The sequence below is a fragment of the Vulpes lagopus genome, chromosome 5, assembly GCF_018345385.1.
Source record: "Vulpes lagopus strain Blue_001 chromosome 5, ASM1834538v1, whole genome shotgun sequence".
NCBI classification, from domain to species: Eukaryota; Metazoa; Chordata; class Mammalia; order Carnivora; family Canidae; genus Vulpes; species Vulpes lagopus.
The window spans coordinates 77551465-77571428 of record NC_054828.1 but is presented as its reverse complement, the minus strand read 5'-3'; the positions used below and the strand labels follow the sequence as shown (position 1 = coordinate 77571428).

Below are 19964 nucleotides of genomic sequence, written 5' to 3'. Positions count from 1 at the left end.
ATGATCCTAGGGCTCTGTCTCTAGCTCTGCTAACTCTCTGAAGGGTTGGGACTGTATCTCTGCTTTCCTGCTAAATATTGGAATTAGATATCCCCTATTTACTCCCAAACTCAACAGTGAAGAATCAACATTCTGGGTTGGAACTGTAATCCGAGATAATCTATCTCAATTTCTTACTAAAATACCCATGAAGACAAAGAAAATATAAACAACTGAAAACTAGAAGCAAGAGTCAAAACTAATGACGCAATTTGAGAACTTTTTGTGAACTGTGAAGATCAGCAGAGCTGAATGAAAAGAACCGCTGGTTGAGCTTCTTGTATTGTGGAGTAGAGCAAGTGCCCCTGTTGCTGGAAACCTATCCCAGCTGGAGATGAGGGCACATCCCAGCAGCCAGGGTCCCTCCAAGTGGCCAGGGTGACACTGACCCTTCTCTCTTCATCAGCCTAATTCTTTAGACATTGGTTCCTGGCAACAGAAGGTAGCCACACAGGCATTGGAAGCAGCAGGGGCTGGTCACGGGGCATACCATCCTCACAAGAATGGGAACAAGAGCTCTGTAAAAGCAGGGACTTGTTTGTCTTGTCCACTACCCTATCTACGACCTAGAACATATTCTGGCTCGGGATGGATGACACTAAAGGAATAGGTGTCAAACGAAAAAGCAAAGTGTGGAAGGTGAGGGCCTGAGCACGATGCGACGATGACATGGGAGCAGGGTAATCCGGTGACTGCTCTTTATCATGTAATACCTCTGTTCTGAGAGTGAGAGAGCCAGACAGGTAGCAGGAGAAATACCTCAGACCAGTGGTCCTAACCTAGCTGACTGGTACCTGCACTTGGACACACCACTCTGCCCTCCTGGTAGATTCTGGGCAGGGACTTCAACTAGTATAAGTAGACAGAAGGTGCACACAAAGGCATTTCGCAGATTCTGTCTACTGGCAGAATAATGATTTGAAAACTGTTTGCTTGTTCCGATATGGATTTTAAAAACCCAACATAAAAAATGAAGCAAACAGGTAAAAGAGCCCAATATGGGGCCGATGAAAAAATACTGTGAAACAAAGGAAGGGGAACTTTACCCTTTAGACTCTGAGGAAGATCAGGCACCTATAAAAGTTCATTTTACAGGAACCTGAATGTTTTGTTTTGTATTTTAAAGAAAATTGCTTGGTTACCTCAATAGGATTCAAAAAGGCATGGCTGTCACAAAAGAAAAGCAAGAAGCCGCAAAATGGAGAAAAACATAGTTGGTGACAGAAAACTGATAAAATGAAAAGAAAGTGAGTCGAGGAAATAAAGAAAACCAAACACAAAATAGAAGAATCAGGAGCAGTAAGGAGTGAAATCCAAGGGACAGGTCATATTAGTGATGTGGGTGAGAAACTTGAAGCTCTTCAAGAGCTCCGGTGGGAGGGAAAAAAAGAGAGAAATGCAACAAGCAAATGTCAGGTGGGATGACTTGTCCTCTGCTGGAAGCCAGCAGGCCTGTGGAACAGAAGCAACAACCTAAACATGAAGGGAACTCAATGGAATTGAAAAAAATGAGTAGGTAAACAAAATGGAGTATATACACTGAAGAGGCACAACATATTTCAGGAGAAAACACTAGACTCACAACAGAACATGATCCAGGGAAATCTCTGAATTACAAAGTTAAAGAAAAAGCCCTATATACACAGTCAGAAAAATAAAAGCAAAAATAAAAAAAATCAGGTTAATTAAAACGGAACAATGTTTACAAGGGTTGGTAGAAAAAGGTATTGAAAACCTAGCCAAGTTGTCTTTTTCTGTGTGAAATATAAAAATGATGATGAGGGACACCTCAGTGGCTCTGCTGAGCATCTGCCTTTGGCTCAGGGTGTGATTCTGGGGTCCTGGGATCGAGTCCTGCAACAGGTTCCCTGCAGGGAGCCTGCTTCTCCCTCTGCCTGTGTCTCTGCCTTTCTCTGTGTGTCTCTCATGAATAAATAAAATCTTTTAAGAAAATTAAAATGGGGGATCCCTGGGTGGCTCAGCAGTTTGGCACCTGCCTTTGGCCCAGGGCGCGATCCTGGAGTCCGGGGATCGAGTCCCACGTCGGGCTCCTGGCATGGAGCCTGTTTCTCCCTCCTCCTGTGTCTCTGCCTCTCTGTCTCTCTCTCTCTCTCTATCATAAATAAATAAATAAATAAACAAACAAACAAACAAATAAATAAATAAATCTTTAAAAAAAATCAAAATGAGGAGCACAGTCCAGTGGCCAATAGCATTTGAACACTTTCCTCATGATATACATTTTGCTAAGCATATTTTATGCATTATTATTGTACTTAATCCTTTTTTACAGATGAGGCAGGTTGAACAGAAAGAAATTCTCAGGTATGCAAAGGACTAGAAAAAATTCTGAATCAAATCTAAGGCTCCAAAAACTCAAAAGCAGAGATGCAGAAGAATAAAGACTTGCTGTAAACACTAAAAACATAAAGTCTAAATTTAGGTTACAATCTGCAATAGAAAATAATGTAATCTAAAATCGATCCATTTATAACAAGAGTCTGTTGAAAATCCCAGGTTAGCTAACAGAATCAAAAAGGATTGTGAGTGTGTCTAAAGACTGAGAGTCTAAAAGTATGATTGATAACCCCTTGTACCACGTGATAATCATTTTTTACCTGGAATGATTAACAAAAGACTCGAATATTTTTGCGAAGTGAGAGACAAGCAGACAATGGCCCAATAAGATTCGACCACAAAACTTGATCCAAACCTCTGGAGCCTCCAGGCCAGGAAGCCAACTACCACTTCTGCAACAACTGGCCCAGAATGCTCAAGACTCCATTCATGAGTGCCAATGCCGTGACTCTTTGTCCTCACTTCCTCCAACTCAGGACCAACCAGGGAATGTCAACCATACTCCTCAAACTAATCACAGAAGAGGCCCGCTTCTAGTTAGCCAGCCTCTAGCTTCCCTGTGGCAACAACCTCAAATCAGAGCACTCCTGAATCTTCCTTTTCATCACTACAAAGCCTCTCTGCCTTCAAGTCTCTGTCTGCCTTCAAGTCTCTGTGACATGGGAAATGCAAGTCTCTGTGACATGGTGGAGGTTTCCTTGAGATAGCAAGCTCTGAATAAATAGCCTCAATGGCTGGTCTTTGTTTAAAGATGATCACCACTGGAATTAAAAACAGAAAGCACACCTTCTGAATCATTGGAATAGGTAAAAAGAAAGAAAACTCAATAGATACAGCATTACACAGAAAACAAGGAATCAAGAAAAATAGTAAATATTTAATGATACAGAAAAATGTAAGACAAAAACACTAGGATATAATTTTAGGGGGGAAATACATATAACCTATACTCACACAGAAGGAGAAGCCATGGTGGTTAGAGCAGGACTCATGTCAGGCAGTTCTAGGGTCAGATTCCTGCTCTGCCACATACCAGGTGCATGTTCCTGGACAAGTCATTTAACATCTTATGATAGTTTTTCCCTTTTAAAAGAAATTGCCTACTCCTGGAGTTGTTTGAAGAGAGAATATAATAATGCATGCAAAATTTGGAGTCAAGAGCCTTGTACATGGATTGCAAATAAGAGATATTAGCTTAAAAAATTGATTTGAAGGAAATGAACTAAGATGGTGTTAATAAGATCAGAAACAGTAGAAGTGATTTTTAATTTTTTCCTATTAAATGTAAGAAAGAACGCTGAAACTGCATTAGAACATTGAAATGAACCAGTGATAAACTATTGACTCTCCTGCTGCTAGACTATAAAGACAGAAAGTGAAATCCTGTATCCTGGAGAGCATACAGGGCAAACATCTAAGGCAGAGTTTGGCTCTGTTGAACACAGAGCCAACTTTTCTCTATTCTACTAGAATGTTCTTCCCTTAGCTCCTGCAGCCTGACTCCTTTGTTTCTGGTCTAGACTCAAATATTACTTCCTTAGAGAAGCCTTCCCCAAGCATACTCTTCAAAGTTGGTTTCTCCCTCTTATTCTTTCCCTATTTTTTGATTTTTTTCCCCCTAAGTATTCTCTACCCACAACGTGGGGCTTGAACTCACAACCCCAAGATCAAGAGTTGCATGCTCTTCTGACTAGGGGCCCCTCGCTTTTATTCTTTTCCACATATCCTATTTATTTTCTTTATAATATTAATCCTAATCTAATCATTTTATTGTATTTGTTTATTTAATTGTATGTTATTTTCCCTACTGCTAAAAAATAAGTTTTTGAGAGCTTGTCTGTTATGTTTTTCAATATATTTCTAATACCTACTAGAGTTGCCTGGCATGTATGAAGAGCTCATTCATTGAGTAAGTAATCACTTCTTCACCTTTTGGCTAAGATCAAGTGTAAATATTTATAGAATAAATGAATGATCTTAAGAGGAGGACACTACAACCCATGTAGAGAAAAATAATAATAAAATCAGTTAGTCATCACTACAGAAGATAAGAGCATGGACTCAGAAGTCAGACTACCTGAGTTTATATCACAGCTCTACCAGCTACGAGGTCTGTTACCTGAGCCAAGCTTCCTACTTTCCCGAGCCTCTGTCTGTAATTGGGGGGTCATGATGGTGCTTACCTCATATGATTGTTTTGAAGATTAAATGAGATAACCAAGCATAGTACTTGACAGCAAAGCTCAATATACATAAGGTATTGATATAATATATATTCATTAATACCTGACCTGACATGGACAAAATGGTAAAAAAGTGATATTATCAGGGACATCAATGTGAGGTACATTATGACTTTTTTCAAATCAGAATCATTTTCCTTTTTTGATAGGTGATTGGTACCACAAATATAAATACTAATATATAATCTCAGAGATAGTGGCAGATATGGGGTAGTGATCCTGATATAGATAGAACACATTTTTGATGGTTCACATATCTGATTAGAAATAGCACGTCAAATAGAAATCCCCAAATAGAAATAGCACTTCATAGAGATTCTGAGAACCCCTTTCATGTAAGACAAACAGAGACAGAATAACGAATGGAAAAGCAAAGTGTAGGGGCCATGACAATAGATCAGGAAGTGGTTTCTCTTCGTCTAAGGTCATACATGGATTTAGGAAATTCAACATAATAAGGCCTCTCTTCCACACAGCCTGATCAGGAATTCACTGGCTTCATAAGTGGTAAAACCAAAAATATTCCTTTTTATGTTTCCCTCAGTGCCCATAAGCCCACATGCGCTCGTTTCTGAGGTATAGGTGCAAAACCCACCTTTCTAAGTCTCTCTCCTTTGACTGGACTTTGCTACTCCTGCCTTGTGATTCTAGTGAGGCTGACGTGCAGAGGTCACTTTGATTCCCCCAAACCAAATTAGCCAACAGGGCAGGTTAAAAAGCAATTACAGTAGCCCATAGGAAATCACAATGGACTGCAGCTAACACAGAAAAAACAATTACCATAATCAATACACTTTAGGCACATCAAAATGAATATTTCCACATGTCAAAATGGTTCCAGATTCACAAAGCAACCAAACTAAACAGAAAACACATTTAGTTTTCATAATGACTCTGCGTGCGTCTTTGTTTTCTGTGAAATCCTTGCCTCTCTTCTTACAGTTCTGTGAGGTTTTGCTTTTTTTTTAAAAAAAGGGATTAAAACATTTTAATTTTTTTCACCTGGTCTTATTGCTCCACTTGGCTTTTTCATCTGATTTTAGTTTGTTTGTTTCTAGTCTTTCCTCCCTCTGCTTCTGCTGCTCTTTTCACCTCCTATAATTTATCTTGGCCCCTACTTCTCATCCACTGAGTTTACACTTTACATGAATTCAACCTGTCTTTGATTCTGCTCACTTATGGGCCTTATTCTCTTCACATTTTCAACCTCTCTCCTCATCGTCTTCCTTTCACTTCAAATAATTTAGAGCCACTCTTTTAAAATTTATACCCTACATAATGATATCCATATTAATATCTTCTCTTTTTCCCCATTTTCTTTTTTTTAATTTTTTCTCTCCTTTCTTTCTCTTCTTTCTTTTTTCTTATCCACTGTGCTTCTTCCTTAGACACAACTTAAAACAAAAGCCTTTCATACTTGTGTTATAACTTCTGTCACATAATAATGGCCTCTGATCTTCTTCTTTGGTGACTAACTCATTTTTTTCTTCTGCTTGGTTCCTTGTATCCACGTTTACTTGGGATCCACCCCAGTCTCCGGCAGAATTAGTGTCCAGATGAATAATCATCATCTACATATATATCTGCTTACACTCATCGGTTCTCTTATTTTTCCCCCTACTTTGGCTGTGTTTGTGAGTTTTCAGTGCTGCCTTTAACCAGCTTGGATGGAGTGGAGTTTGGTGTCATTTTTCATTTCATGAAGGGTGAATTCACTGTCACTGGCTGCTTATTAGATATGCTGTAACGACTCTCTAATTTAGGAATTGTTTCCTGAACACCTATGATGTGCATGACCTGGTGCTGGGTCCTGTGAGAGATACAGTGATGGTTTTTACCCTCTAGGGAGTTATAGCCTCCAAGAGGAGAGAAAACACCATAGAAAGCTATAAATTCTTCTGGCTAATCCTCTTTCAGTGTTCCTGATCTCCATGAATGGCAACACCATCAATTCACCTGCATAAGTCTGAAATGTGGGGTCACCTGAGACCTCCTTCTCATACCCATCCAATTCATTATCGAACTCTATCCATTTCAGCTCCTGAAGTCTCCTACATTTGCCTACTGTCATCATCTTCGCTAACTCCATCATGGTCCAAGCAGACCAGTGAAAGAACCTCTGAATAGACTGCCCCAGTTGCTCTTGTCCCCCTGCAAGTCATTTTCAATATTTTAATCAGTCACTTTTAAACATATAAATCGGGTCATCTCACTCTGCCCTGAAAATCACAAAGAGCTTCCCATTGCTTTCAGGAGGGTGTTCTGGATTATCTGTTGACATCTCAGCACCATCCTCTCTTGTCTATGCTATTTCTTGATTTCCAGGGGTTAGCAGCTTGGAAACCACATTTCCATAGGCTTCTGGTTTACTGCAGCACTTGCCCCAGAGCTGGAAAGTGAAAGAGAAAGGGAAGACACTACGGTTTGGCAGTTATTGGTGAGTACGTGGATGGCGGCAGATGGCTGGAATGAGGTTTGGCCAGCAGCTTTCAGAATCTCATAAAAATTTGGTACAGATTGGCCTCACAGAGAAAGGATGTAATTCAAGAACCAGAGGTCTCATGTGGGATACATGTGGTATAGCAACGGCACCTATGGGGGCACTCTGTGTCAGTATTAGGAACTGATTATCTCAATTGTCCTCAATGAATGGTCTGGTCCTCAGACATTACGGCTGACTTCCCTCTTCTCTGGAATTACCAAGTCTGAAGTTCTCTCTATACTCTGTTTTCGGTTGGCTTTGGTTCTGCTTACTCAAAGTTCCTGAGGTCTCTTTTGCTTTCGCTGTCCTCTTGCCCCTTCCCATAGTTCTCCATTTGAGTTCTCAAGAAAGAGAAAATGACTAGCTCAGGTAATTGCTCCCATCTCTACTTGAGCAGACTTAGTGGTACCTCTCTAAAACTTCATTTCTTTATCTGCAAAATGGGGATTATATCACTTACCTATCTTGCAAAGCTGTTCAAAGAATTGGAACAGATAATGTGTGTGTAGCAGCTAGTGTGCGGCACTGGCAACTAATGCTCATCTCACATTAATTCTTTCATTCTCTTTGCCAGAAGTCCATGCATAGTAGTGCTTTTCTCTGGATTAGCAGCATTATAGGTACTTAACATGTATTTGCTGTATGTTAATAAAAACTGTGTGTATGTGTAAAGAGAGAGAAAGTGAGAGAGAAACATTTACTTAATATATAGCCAGCCAGGTATTTAAAGTTGGATATTCAAAAAAATAATGCAGATGTAAAATAAAAACTTGGAGCAAATGCTACTGTTGAGTATGTTATCTCTTTTCAAATATCTGCTATTTTATTATCTTCTCAAGTTTAAGACGGCTCCAGCTTTCCATTCCCGGGTTTCATACCAAGTTCTACCAAAACAATGAAATAAATCTTTCATACATCTATCTGGAAGGCTCCTTACATTCCCTTCCCTCATGTTTATTCTCTAGCCCACCATGTACCATTTATTCTAATGCTGATTTTGACAAAAGAAGCATGAAATCTATACATGCTTTGCATCAACATTTCATGAAGAGGCCACATATAGATGTGCCAGAGGGAGAAAATATGAATGTTTTTTAAATCCATCTAAGTTGCTCTTTTGTATCTATTTATATTTATGCGTAATATTCACACACATTCTGGCTATGACCTTTTCCAAAATCCAGAACTATCTAAAACAAGACCAAACGAAAAATACTCCAAGTGCTTGAGCTGTGTTATAGGGAAAACAATGGTACAGGCTAAAAATCAGACCTGGGTTTGAGTCCTACCTCTGCTACTTATTATGAAGCAGTTAGACATTTCTAAGCTTGGGAGGAAGCATAGTGAAACAGATAAGAATGCAGGTTTGCAGGATAAATGCTGCAGTAAACCAGAACTGATTTTACTGTACTTGTCTGCATGCTTTTTAGTGATCCAAATTACATGAATGCCCAGGAAATGTGAGATACATGTGGTATGGCAACAGCACCTATGGGGGCAGTCTGAAGGTGGAGGGCAGGAGGAAAGAACCCAAAGGATCAGAGCCTATGAGCTAGAGCATGTGTAGTCAGTGGCAAGAGGTCTGGCCTAAGACAAGATAGAGCCAAATATAGGGCTGCTTCTCTTGAAAAGGAGCATGTAGTTGTCTGTTCCATGTAGTGATTATGACATTGCAGGTAAACAGTTGCTAGGCTAAGGTAGAAGCAGTCATCTTGAATGTACATAATTACCTGGTTTTAATACTTTAAATAACTTTTCTCTGTTTAACAAATTATTTGTAAAATATCAGAAACCTAATGGGGATAGATAACAATCTGCTACCATAGACTTCCTTTCACAAAATAGGAAAAAGAAAGGTATTTCATGGCATTTTTAGTATATTTGCTAACCACCAAGTGGATCAGTAAGAGTTAAAGAAGGAATATTAATAGTATGAGAATTTCTTTGCTTTCTGGGAGTTGGCTAGGGGATAACTGAGGTTGGAAAGACACTTCTTATCCTTGAGAGCATAAACTAACTGTGAGACCTGCTGATGTCAGGGCAGAGTCAGTCAGGAAGCTACTTAATGTTCTTCCGGTTTACGAGCCACATTTGAAATAATTACTATTTTCTGTATGAGAAGACATTCACAACCTCAGGCCTGGCTTGAAAACAGACAGAATATGTGTCAGATTTGGGGATCTGGAGCTACTTTTGCCAATGCCAGCCTTTTAAAATGTTGCTTGTGCTCTCGAAACATTTATATTGAGCAATGCTAGGTGATACCAATTCGTACATAGTTTAATAACCCCTTGAGCTATGTCCCATTAGCTCCTACTTTATAGATAAAAGAAACTGTAGGATTTTACCATTCTGCCAATTGTATCTTGGGCAATTGCTAAAAAAGAAATTCGTCATCACTGTTGCACATATGATCTTGTATTGTCTTGGTTGTCTATGTGATGATCTTGCCCCCTAACGTAAATACTGGCTCCTTAAGGAAGGTCAGCACAGGCCTCAGGAGACCATAACCATACTCTGATGCTCCAATGTCCACTGACTGGCTGTGCAGCTTTGGGTAAATTGCTTACCCTCACTGGGCTGTGTGTAAAGGTAGGGGATTGAAGGAGAGCCCCAGCAAAGTACCTCCCCACTCTGTGCTCCATGGTATCACAAAGAGGGCAATCACTCACTCAATTTTAGTCTTTTTCATGACCCTGAGCTTAGAGGACTCTTGCATTACAGCTCTTGGAACTGTTAAGAAAATCTGCTGTGCTCATGTGCCTCTGTATCCTGGTGCTAAAAAACCTCAGCCTTTGCTTCTATAAAGAAGTCCCCCTTGAAAGTGGAATTTGACATAAGACTATGATCATTAAAGACAATCATCACCAGTCAAGACTAAGTGACAGCTCAGCTCCCAGTCACAGCACTGCCTGGCTCATATTTCATTTTAATCTTTTAATAATCTTGTGCAGGATAATTATTATTCCCATTTTACAGCTGAGAAAACATGCTACTTTGCTGGGAAATATATGAGACCTTTTTTTCTTACTTTTTACAAAGACTTTTTTTTTTTTTTTTTAGATTTTTATTTATTTATGAGAGACACAGAGAGAGAGAGAGGCAGAGACACAGGCAGAGGGAGAGGCAGGCTCCCTGCGGGGAGCCCAATGTGGGACTGGATCCCAGGACCCTGGGATCATGACCTGAGCCGAAGGCAGATGCTCAACTGCTGAGCCACCCAGGCGTCCCTATATGAGACCTTTATTAGTCTTTCATTTGCTACTCTGGAGAAAAGTGTCATAGATTTCCCAGGATAAGTCAAAAGTTACTTAACTATAAGTAAAAAATGCTGCTAGGAATCCAGCACTCAAGTTAATACAACAAACAACACACAATCCTTATGTATGTGTTTTAATCAGACTTAAAGATAGTCTACGTGTATTAAAGGGCATTCCTGATTTCTGAAGCTAAGCAGTTGTTCTTCTGGCTGTTTCCATCATAATGGCACAAGGACTCTGGGTTTATACAAGGTATATGGTTATCTCCATGCTATTATCATATTTACATGCAAAGAATTCTAGTTTTCCTAGAGAAGAATAGCTTTCACAGGGTCAAGGCTTTTTGGGAAAAACAGACTGACATAGTTTCTCCTTTTCCTCAGAAGCCTTCATAGCAGCAAGGTTCAGCTATGCGCACATATTAACTGAGAAACTTTATCTCTAGAAGGCCAACTAAGGGTACCAAGGGGATATGGGGATGGCAGGGAAGAACTGGGAAAGGGATGGGATCAGAAGCCCCAGCCAGCAGTACACAGAGGGCAGGCCTCAGCATCCTCTGGTTGCAGGATTTGAAACCTGTAAAGGACAGCATTGGCTGATGAGATGGATTATGGGTCCAGGAAGAGTAGGGCATCCTATATCATGTGGAAAAACTTGCTCTCTACTGCTGATCCAATATAGTAGCCACCAGTCCCAGGTGGCTATTTCCATTTAAATGATTAAATACAATTTAAAATTCCCCAGTTCTTCTGTCAACATGGCTAGCAGCTAAGGTCTTGGGAAGCACAGATTCATTTCCATAATTGCAGACAAGTATCTAGTAAACAGCCTTGCTTTAGAATCTAGATTATATGAGAAATCAACACTTAAAGGCCTTAAGTTTATTCCCAGGGAAGTCTACATTACATAGTGGTTAAGAGTACAAAAACTTTCTACGCTCAAATCCTAAGTCCAAGCTTTGCTAGCTACGTGTGACCTTGGGCAAGTTGCTAACCACTCTGTGCCTTAATTTTCTCATCTGTAAAGTGGGTGTTATAACCGTTCAATTTTTACAAAGCTGTTGTGAAGGTTAAATGGGCTAATGTCTGTCAGGCACTTATAACAATTTTCAACACATAGTAAGTGCTATGTACATGATAGTCCTTAATGTTACTAGTTTCACAGTAAAACATACTTCTATAATTTTGTGCCTGTGACTGGGTAATAGATGCAAGCTGATTCACACAATCTTTTCCATATCCCCCTTCCTCACGAACCAAATCTTTTGGGGATAGGTTCAAAAGCTCTCTTGCCAGCACAAGTACATATAAGACCAGGGGTGCACTGTGCTTCTTACTTGTATAACAGGATGTCCGCTGCCTGGAGCACTGGGTATGTGAGCAGGCCCACAGTTCCACCATGCTTCTGTGTGGCAATCTTTGCCTGTGTGGTGAAAAGAAAGGAGGGAAAGAAATCCTACATGAACATAATTATACTGTTAAATTAGGAAATCTTTAAAGCAAGCCAAGAATAGTCTGAAGCTACTGTACTTCCATTATATCTCAGTTCAGTTCCTTTTAGCAACACTAAAAGCCATGTGGCTGGCTTGGCTTCATGACACAGGCTCAGGCAGGGATGAAGGAAATCCACTTCACCATAGCCCCTGTAATAGATCCTGCACTGCCACCATTTCTTATTCATTTAATTAAAGCAAGGATAGAAAGGTCTCTAGGTTCCAAATCAGATAAACTTCATATTTCACAGGTAAGGTTAGAAAATGTAATGAAATTAGATTTCTCACAAATTAATTAATTTGATAAGTTAACATCAAATGCCATATTGTTATATCTGTGGAAACCTCCCAGAAAGTCTCCCACTGTGCTACTGACAAAAATGTAATGGCTCCCCAAAATCACGCTTAAAAAAACAAAAAACCAAAAGTCATGGCACTTAAAAAATGAAATTAAGGGAAATTGTAACCTAACCAATTATGAATCTGTTTTGACTTGCAGGTGCTGACAACAGAGGGGGTAAAGTGATTCCCGTGAACAGGACAAGTTATACAGACTAAAATATTTCCTTAATGGGGAAGCCTATAGTAACACCAGAGATGATACTAGAAGTGTTTAATTAATGGATGCCAACTACAAGCTTCAAGTATGTACCCCCAAACATAAGCCCTAGTGATGTCAATTCTCTGCCACAGCTAAGCATTGCTAACAGGTAATTTGGCTCTCTGGGTAGAACTACTTATTAGGGAATACTGTGTGCCATTCACTGGTCATTGCTTCCAAGGCCTAAGCATATGATCTCTTGGAAACTGATAAATGGTTATTTGGGTGTGCAGATATTCATTTAGTTAATATGAATCACCTCCCTGAGGTCTATTTCTGAATGAACTGAACAACTAAATATATAAACTTGCATGGTTCTGAGGACCACATTCATGGGCTCACAACTCGGGCTCCCCAACCAGCATGCAGATACATCCTTTGAGTCTGGCTCTGAAAAGCAAGTTTCTCTCTTTAACCAGCTTAATGTCAATGTCCCATAATTTAGGCACACACTTAACTCTTCTGGTAACTTCAAGTAGTTTGGGGCTTATAGCAACAAATGCTATAGGCTACTCCAAGGAAATGTGGAAGTTTGAACATATAATTCCTTCACTACATCTCTTCATTGTAATGTCCATGATATAGCCCAGTTTGCAATGATCACTGGATAAAGATAATATAAGTTTAATCTGGAAATGAGCAAATGGGAAAAGAACCCAATTTTTAAAAACTGCTACTGCATTTGATTTATAGTCTTTTTATATTAGAATACTGGGCTTTGAAATTGCAAAGGAAGGGGGAAGATGGGAAAGCATTATTATTTACTGAGTGCCTGTGATATGCCCCAGAGGCCTTCCACCTGTGTTACCACTGTGACCTCAGCAGCCCTGACCACCTTTCTACCCTACAATTCCCCCTAGTCAACACCAAGCTAGGTGCTCTTAGACCTTCCTACAGTACTAACACCCCTCTCTCTGATCACTCCTTACACTCTTGGATTGCTGGTGTAATTGCCTCTGCCAAAAGAGACTACAAGCTTCATGAAAGTAGCTGGGCCCATCTGTCCTGGTCACTGCTGTAGCTCCAGCACTGGTGTGGTATGAGACTTGCAGGAAACATCACCAGTATTTGTTAGTGAAGGAATGACCAGAGAAGGCAGTAACATGCTCTGGGATAAGGCTGCCATTTGAAATCCATGTTTTTCCCACAAATATCACAGTAGGTGCCTGGGTGGCTCAGTGTCTTGGTTTTGGCTTAGGTCATGATCTCAGATCTGCTATGGAATCCTGCTTTAGCTCTGTGCTCAGTGGGGAGTCTGCTTCTCTCTCTCTCTGCCCCTCCCCCTGCTCACACTTCTATCTAAAAAATAAATAAATAATTCTCTCTTTTTCAAAAAGATTTTATTTATTTATTCATGAGAGACAGAGAGACAGAGAGACAGAGAGAGAGAGAGAGAGAGAGAGAGAGGCAGAGACACAGGCAGAGGGAGAAGCAGGCTCCATGCAGAGAGCCCGATGTGGGACCTGATCCTGGGACCCTGGGATCACGACCTGAGCTGAAGGCAGATGCTCAACTACTGAGCCACCCAGGCATCCCGATAAATAAATAATACTTAAAAAAAAAATTATAGGCTGGTGGGAATGCTTCTCCTGAATATAGGTTTCCCCTGCTACCTGAAAGTTCTCATTATGCTACTTTGCTTTTCTGAAAGACCTATGCTAGTACCTGCTTTTGCTAACTGAGAGAAACCAGAGGAGTATTTTCGCCTTTATGAAATGGTACTTGCTTCTTGGCTCTGCTCCGTTTCGGCTTATGGAAGGTTTCATAGGGATATTCTAGTTTTGGATAGTGGGAACAACCTGAGTCAGTGCATTCTCTAGTCATGTGTTATCAGTAGGTACTCAGACACAATTTTAAAGTGGGAACATTTCCCCTTAAATCAACATTTGGTTCTTATGAAAAGGATTTCCATATTCACCTTTCTTGGCTAAAACCAAAACATGGTAGAGAACATTACAAAATTTTGCATCCAATTCCTGGCTGGTAATGATTCTGTAGCATTACCACTTAACCTCTTAGACACAGTCACTTTTCTTTTTCCATTTTTAGAATTCTTTAATTCTTTAATTATTTATTTATTACAATTTATTTAAATTCAATTTGCCAACATATAGTATAACATCTGGCGCTCATCTCAGCATGAGACACAGTCACTTTAAAGCTCTGTTTCTCTCTGCAATGGATATGGAGACTTCTGAACCAGATTTTGGAGAAGACAACGGCCCTGAACATATGCCGGAAAGAAGTTTGAAACCAAAATTCAGTGTTGACGCACTTAGGAGCTACCTACCCTCAGGTCATCCAATTGCAAAAATAAATGGAAGAGAAGTACTATGAATTATCCAATTTATCTTTGTCAGTTGAGCTTCCTAGAAAAAGTACAGCCTTAATTTTTCTGTGGGTTTGAACTGTTGCCTGGACTCAACCTGTTTAAATGTTAAACAAAATATGTTGTTCCTTCTTCCCACAGTGAAAACATTTGAGCCTTACTGCTGGCTCATGACAGTGGCGATGGCAGGCAGTAATCCAGAAATTGTGATTGTTTGTTAATTATAAGTCGTAGTTCCAAAGTCATTAATAAATCTGTGCAAAGGTCATTCTGATTCAACCTCCACAGATAAAATCAAACAGTTAATAATTTGGATATTTTTATTCTGTTTTTAAGTTGGAATCCTGGAGAACCAACCCTCTTGCTTTCCACTTCATGCACTGAGGTAGAGAGGTTAAGATGCTGTCCTAGCCACTGGTGAATAACAGACTGGGGAGGCCAGTAAACTCAGGATTCCCAGAGCAGAACACAAAAACAAACAGAAGAAAAAAAACAGTTGTAATGGGGGACTTTGTTTTTGTTTTTTGTTTTTTAAATTTAAATTCAATTTGTCAACATATAGTATAACACCCAGTGCTCATCGTAATGGGGACTTTGAACTGCTTTTTGTTTATTAATCAGATCACTGGCATTTACCTTCCACTGGTGTAAATGCTGTAACCGGGGAAGTCTGACCATGCAGGTAAGGATCCAGCTTAACTGTGTGTGTTCGGACACCTAGAGAAATAAAACAGGACATTAGCAAAGGTGGTCAATGTTTTCTTGACCAAAGAAAGAGGCAATACAAAACAAACAACAGGTATTACCTCAAGTGGCTGAAAATACCTTAAACAAGGTAATTAAAAAAAAAAAAAAGACAAGCAAAAGGGACTGATTCATTAATGCACAGGATTTTAGATGAGGAAGAAATTTTTAAAACAATACAATTACTGTTCTAGTGCTTAAATCTTCTTCATAACATCCCAGACTCTGCTTCAATATCCTCAGGGAAAGGAGCTCATTGTGTCCTAAGGCATCCATGGAAAGGTAGTGGCTTTAAAGTTAATGATTGAATCTTTTAGACCTGGAGTAATTTTAAATTTAGGAATTGCTTTATCATCCCAAAGGGTGATATTTTAAAGTTTCTATTTCTTCCTTCCTTTTTCTTTTTTCTTTCTTCCCTATTTCCCCCTCTCATCATCATCATCGACTTCATTCTTTCTTCACTTCTTTTTAAAAAGAGGTCTAGTCAACAAGAAAATATAACTTTTTCTCAATTTTTTTAAATCAAATTTAATCAAGTAACCAAACCTGGCAACAGATGGGATGATTCTTGGGTCCAGGCCAGGTTAGAACTGATGACCTAGAATTTAAGGCCTATGTATCGCATTTCTGGACTCTGGGGATCCCAAGCCCTTCATCCATTGTGGCTTTTTTTGTGTGTGTCCATATGATTTCCTTAAAATGCAGAGACTGTTGCCAACTCTGAAAAATGGCCCCAAATGTGTTTTTTTGTGGGTTTTGCAAAGGGAACATAAAGGAACAGAGAGCCGAGTCAGCCCAGGCCTATTTTACTAGCAAGGAATCACCATCTGGTGTCAGATAGTTTCTCATTTTTTTCCTTGAGTCATGGAGAGGGAAGAGTTGTTTTTCACATGTTTGACAAGGAATTGCTTTTAAAGTTTTGCAAGTCGCTGGGCTGAATCCGTCATCTTTCTTCCAAGAGGCATTTGGGTTTCATTGAGAGCAGCACTGTCCATGCAAATTGCTAGCTGCTGCTGTAAACAAACAGCTATCAGACAAAAACAGTAACCCTGGATGGAAGCAAGAAGATTATAGTTGCTTCCAATCAAGCAAAACACGTTCGCATTAGAACTAATAAAACAAGAGTTTTGTTTTTTGTTTTTTGTTTTTTTTTTGGCATGAAGAAGTAGGAGAAAACTTTTTCTTCTTCTTTACTGAAGTAGGGAAAGAGATGAAAATACAGAAAATAACCATGCATATATAGAAAGATACAAGGTGACTTCTTTCCTTCAACTCAGGCTTCAACACTCAGTTTTGGTGATATGCAAAAGCTACCACCATGCCTTCCTGAAATCAAGTATTTTCCGTGGAGTAGCTTTTTATTTGAACATATGGAATGAAACTTATTTAATCTTTTGCAGAGCCCTTCCTGGCATTTCTAAGTAAGGGGGCATAAAATTAATCCAAATGATTCTTATACAGAAAAAGGTAAAAAGACAAAGGCAATTTTCATAATTTATCATTAATAATTACATAAGAAGGGAAGTTTTAAAGTTTTAAGTATACTTCAGGATTTGGCTCTCTTAATTTATCCATATTCATGACAACTGCTTGGAAAGGTTCAGATTTCTATCTGGGGAAAAGTGAAAATGGTATCTAAATATAGTAATTCCTACTAAATGTTGCAAAACAAACACAAAAACCAGATGATCCATTTTAGCCACAGGAAAAAAAAAGCATGGAACACAGAAGGTGGCTTGTTGACCACCCACAAACAAGTTAGCAGTGATTAAAGATTCTGACCCCCTACCTGTACCAAGTAAAGACATACACATCCTTCAGTTGCAGGCAGTTTTGCCTGGTTTGTTCACTGCAGTAAAACAAAGCCTGGCACACTGTGCTCAATAAATATTTGCTGAATGTATGAACAATGGCAAGGGCTACAGGAAGAAAGGTAAGGACCAAAAAGAATCCCTTTGATTTAGCAATAGATTAAAAAAAAAGATTTTATTTATTTATTTGAGAGAGAGAGAGAGAGAGAGAGCACAAGCAGGGGGTGGGGAGGGGCAGTGGGAGAAGCAGACTTCTTGCTGATCAGGGAGCCGAACGAGGGGCTCAATCCCAGGACCCTGGGTTCATGACCAGAGCTGAAGGCAGACACTTAACCGACTGAGCCACCCAGGTGCCCCAGCAACAGACTTATTGGTGATCCAGGCAAAGCAGTTTCAGGAGAGGGACTGGGATGGAAGCTAAATTATAGAGGGGTGGGTTGAAGTGTGACAAGGAGGCAGGATACAAAGACAGAGACACAAGAAATACAGCAGAGCATTTCAGAGCTCTACCTTTGAAACAAGGCTGCCTGGATCTGAATGCTAGCTCAGCCATCACCGTGCTGGGTGACCCTTGTAAGTAACTTCATCATGCTGCGCCTCAGTTTCCTTATTTATAAAATGAGGTTAACAATACTATTCACCTGACAGTGCTTAGAACAATACCCCTAGCACACAGCAAGCATTCAATAAATGATGGTTGTTATTATAAATAACTTTTAGAAACATTTCTGTTTTAACTTTCTATTTTGAGATAATTGTAGATTCACATATAGCTGAAAGAAATAATACAGTGTAACCCAATATACCTTCACCCAATTTCCCTCCAATGGCAACATCTGCATAACTATACTACAATATCACAACCAGGAAATTGAACTGGATACAATCCATCTACCCTATTTAGATTTCACCAGTATTTCATGCACTCATTATGTAGGTATATTTAGTTCCATGCAATTTTATCACATTTGTAAGATTATTTCTTTTTTTCAGGAAGGAGAGAGATGGGAATAACTAGGAGGGATTAGAGAATTAAAAAAAAAAAACTTATTTTGTTTTTTAAGGTGGGATAGATCTACTTTTTATGAAATGTCTTCCACTAAAGCAAGGGGAGGCGAAATAAATACAGCAAGAATTTATCTTATGGGATGGGAGTGGAGAGCAGAAAGTTAGAGAATATCACATCTAATAGGCTCTGTCATCTCTGAAAATAAAAGGTGGGTGAATTGAAACAAATGGGATGAGAAATATACTCAATGGAATTGCTGGGTTTGAGAGCAAAGAACAAAAAAATCCTCTGGAATAGAATTATGTAAGGCTCGATGTTTTGTGGATGAAAAAGGACAGTTGTTCAAAAAATACACTCTTGGGAAAGCACTGCAGTTCTTCAAGGTAGACTAAAATGTTCTCCATAAATCATAGGTTTTTAAAAAAAAATTTCAGAAAAAATTAAATCAGTAGATTGTATTTGATTTCCTTGAGTCAGTAAAAAAATCTTAACGGGATCCAAGAAGTACTAGACATAAAGCAAAAAATATTGAAAAATTAAATTACATCAAATTTAAAAGAACTTGTCTTTATCAAACACTATCATTTAAAGAAGAAAAGGGCAAATCACAGTGTGGAAGGAGTTTTTTAAACCTATACAGAAAATATTGGTACACAGAATATGTAAAAAATTCCTACAAATTGAGGCACCTGGGTGACTCAGTCAGTTAAGTGTCTGACTTCAGCTCAGGTCATGATCTGGGGGTCCTGGGATCGAGCCCCATGTGGGGCCTCATGTGAAGCCTCATGTAGAGCCCCATGTCACACTCTGTGCTCAGTGGGGAGTCTGCTTGTCTCTCCCTTTCTCCCAGCTTATGCTCTCTCTCTCTCAAATAAATAAAATCTTTAAGAAAAAAAAGAGAAGGCCTACAAACTGATTAGAAAACAGCAGATAATACTATGAAAATGAGCCAAATGCATTAAGCTCAAATTAAATTCATAATATGACACCATACATACTCATAAGGATGATTAAAATAAAAAAATTAAATAATACCAAGTATGCCAAGGATACTGAGTAAATATAATGGTTATACACTAATGTGGGAATGTAAATTGGTATACCAATGTTGAAAACTGACTGTATCCACTAACATTTAACATTCACACAACAAATGACCCAGGTGTTCTATTTCTAGGTATATATCTTTAAAAAAATGTGCATATGCACCAAGATATATGTGCAAGAATGCATTGTAACAACCCCAAATTGTAAGCGATCCAAATGTCCACCTACATAGACTAGATAAATTGTGGTATATTCATACAATGGAATACTATAGCAATGAGGATGGATGAACATTCAACAATGCAAATGAATTTCATAAACATAATATTGAGTGAAAGAAGCCAGACACAAAAAATTATATACTAAATAATTCAAATTATACCAAGTTTAAAGACAGTTTATCTTGGCGGAGGGACAGTTAGTGACCAGAAAGAGGCATGAAGAACATTCTGGGTATAAGTTCATGGGTGTGTTCAGTTTGTGAATGTAGATAAAAGGCTAGGAAATCTAACTACATTTGGTCTCAAATAAGATAAAATTTTTTTGGTG

The 19964-nt window shown here is 39.1% G+C and overlaps 1 protein-coding gene across 2 annotated transcripts in view; it reads right to left on the bottom strand.

Moving 5' to 3' along the window:
• The window catches only part of WARS2 (tryptophanyl tRNA synthetase 2, mitochondrial), a 94685-nt gene that overhangs the window by 8877 nt on the left and 65844 nt on the right, over positions 1–19964 (bottom strand). For both annotated transcript variants that reach the window (XM_041754545.1, XM_041754546.1), the window contains exons 3-4: positions 15441–15521; positions 11719–11804 (exon numbers count right to left, since the gene is read on the bottom strand). In XM_041754545.1, coding sequence (XP_041610479.1) covers positions 11719–11804; positions 15441–15521 — 167 coding nt within the window. The remainder of the gene's footprint in view (positions 1–11718; positions 11805–15440; positions 15522–19964) is intronic.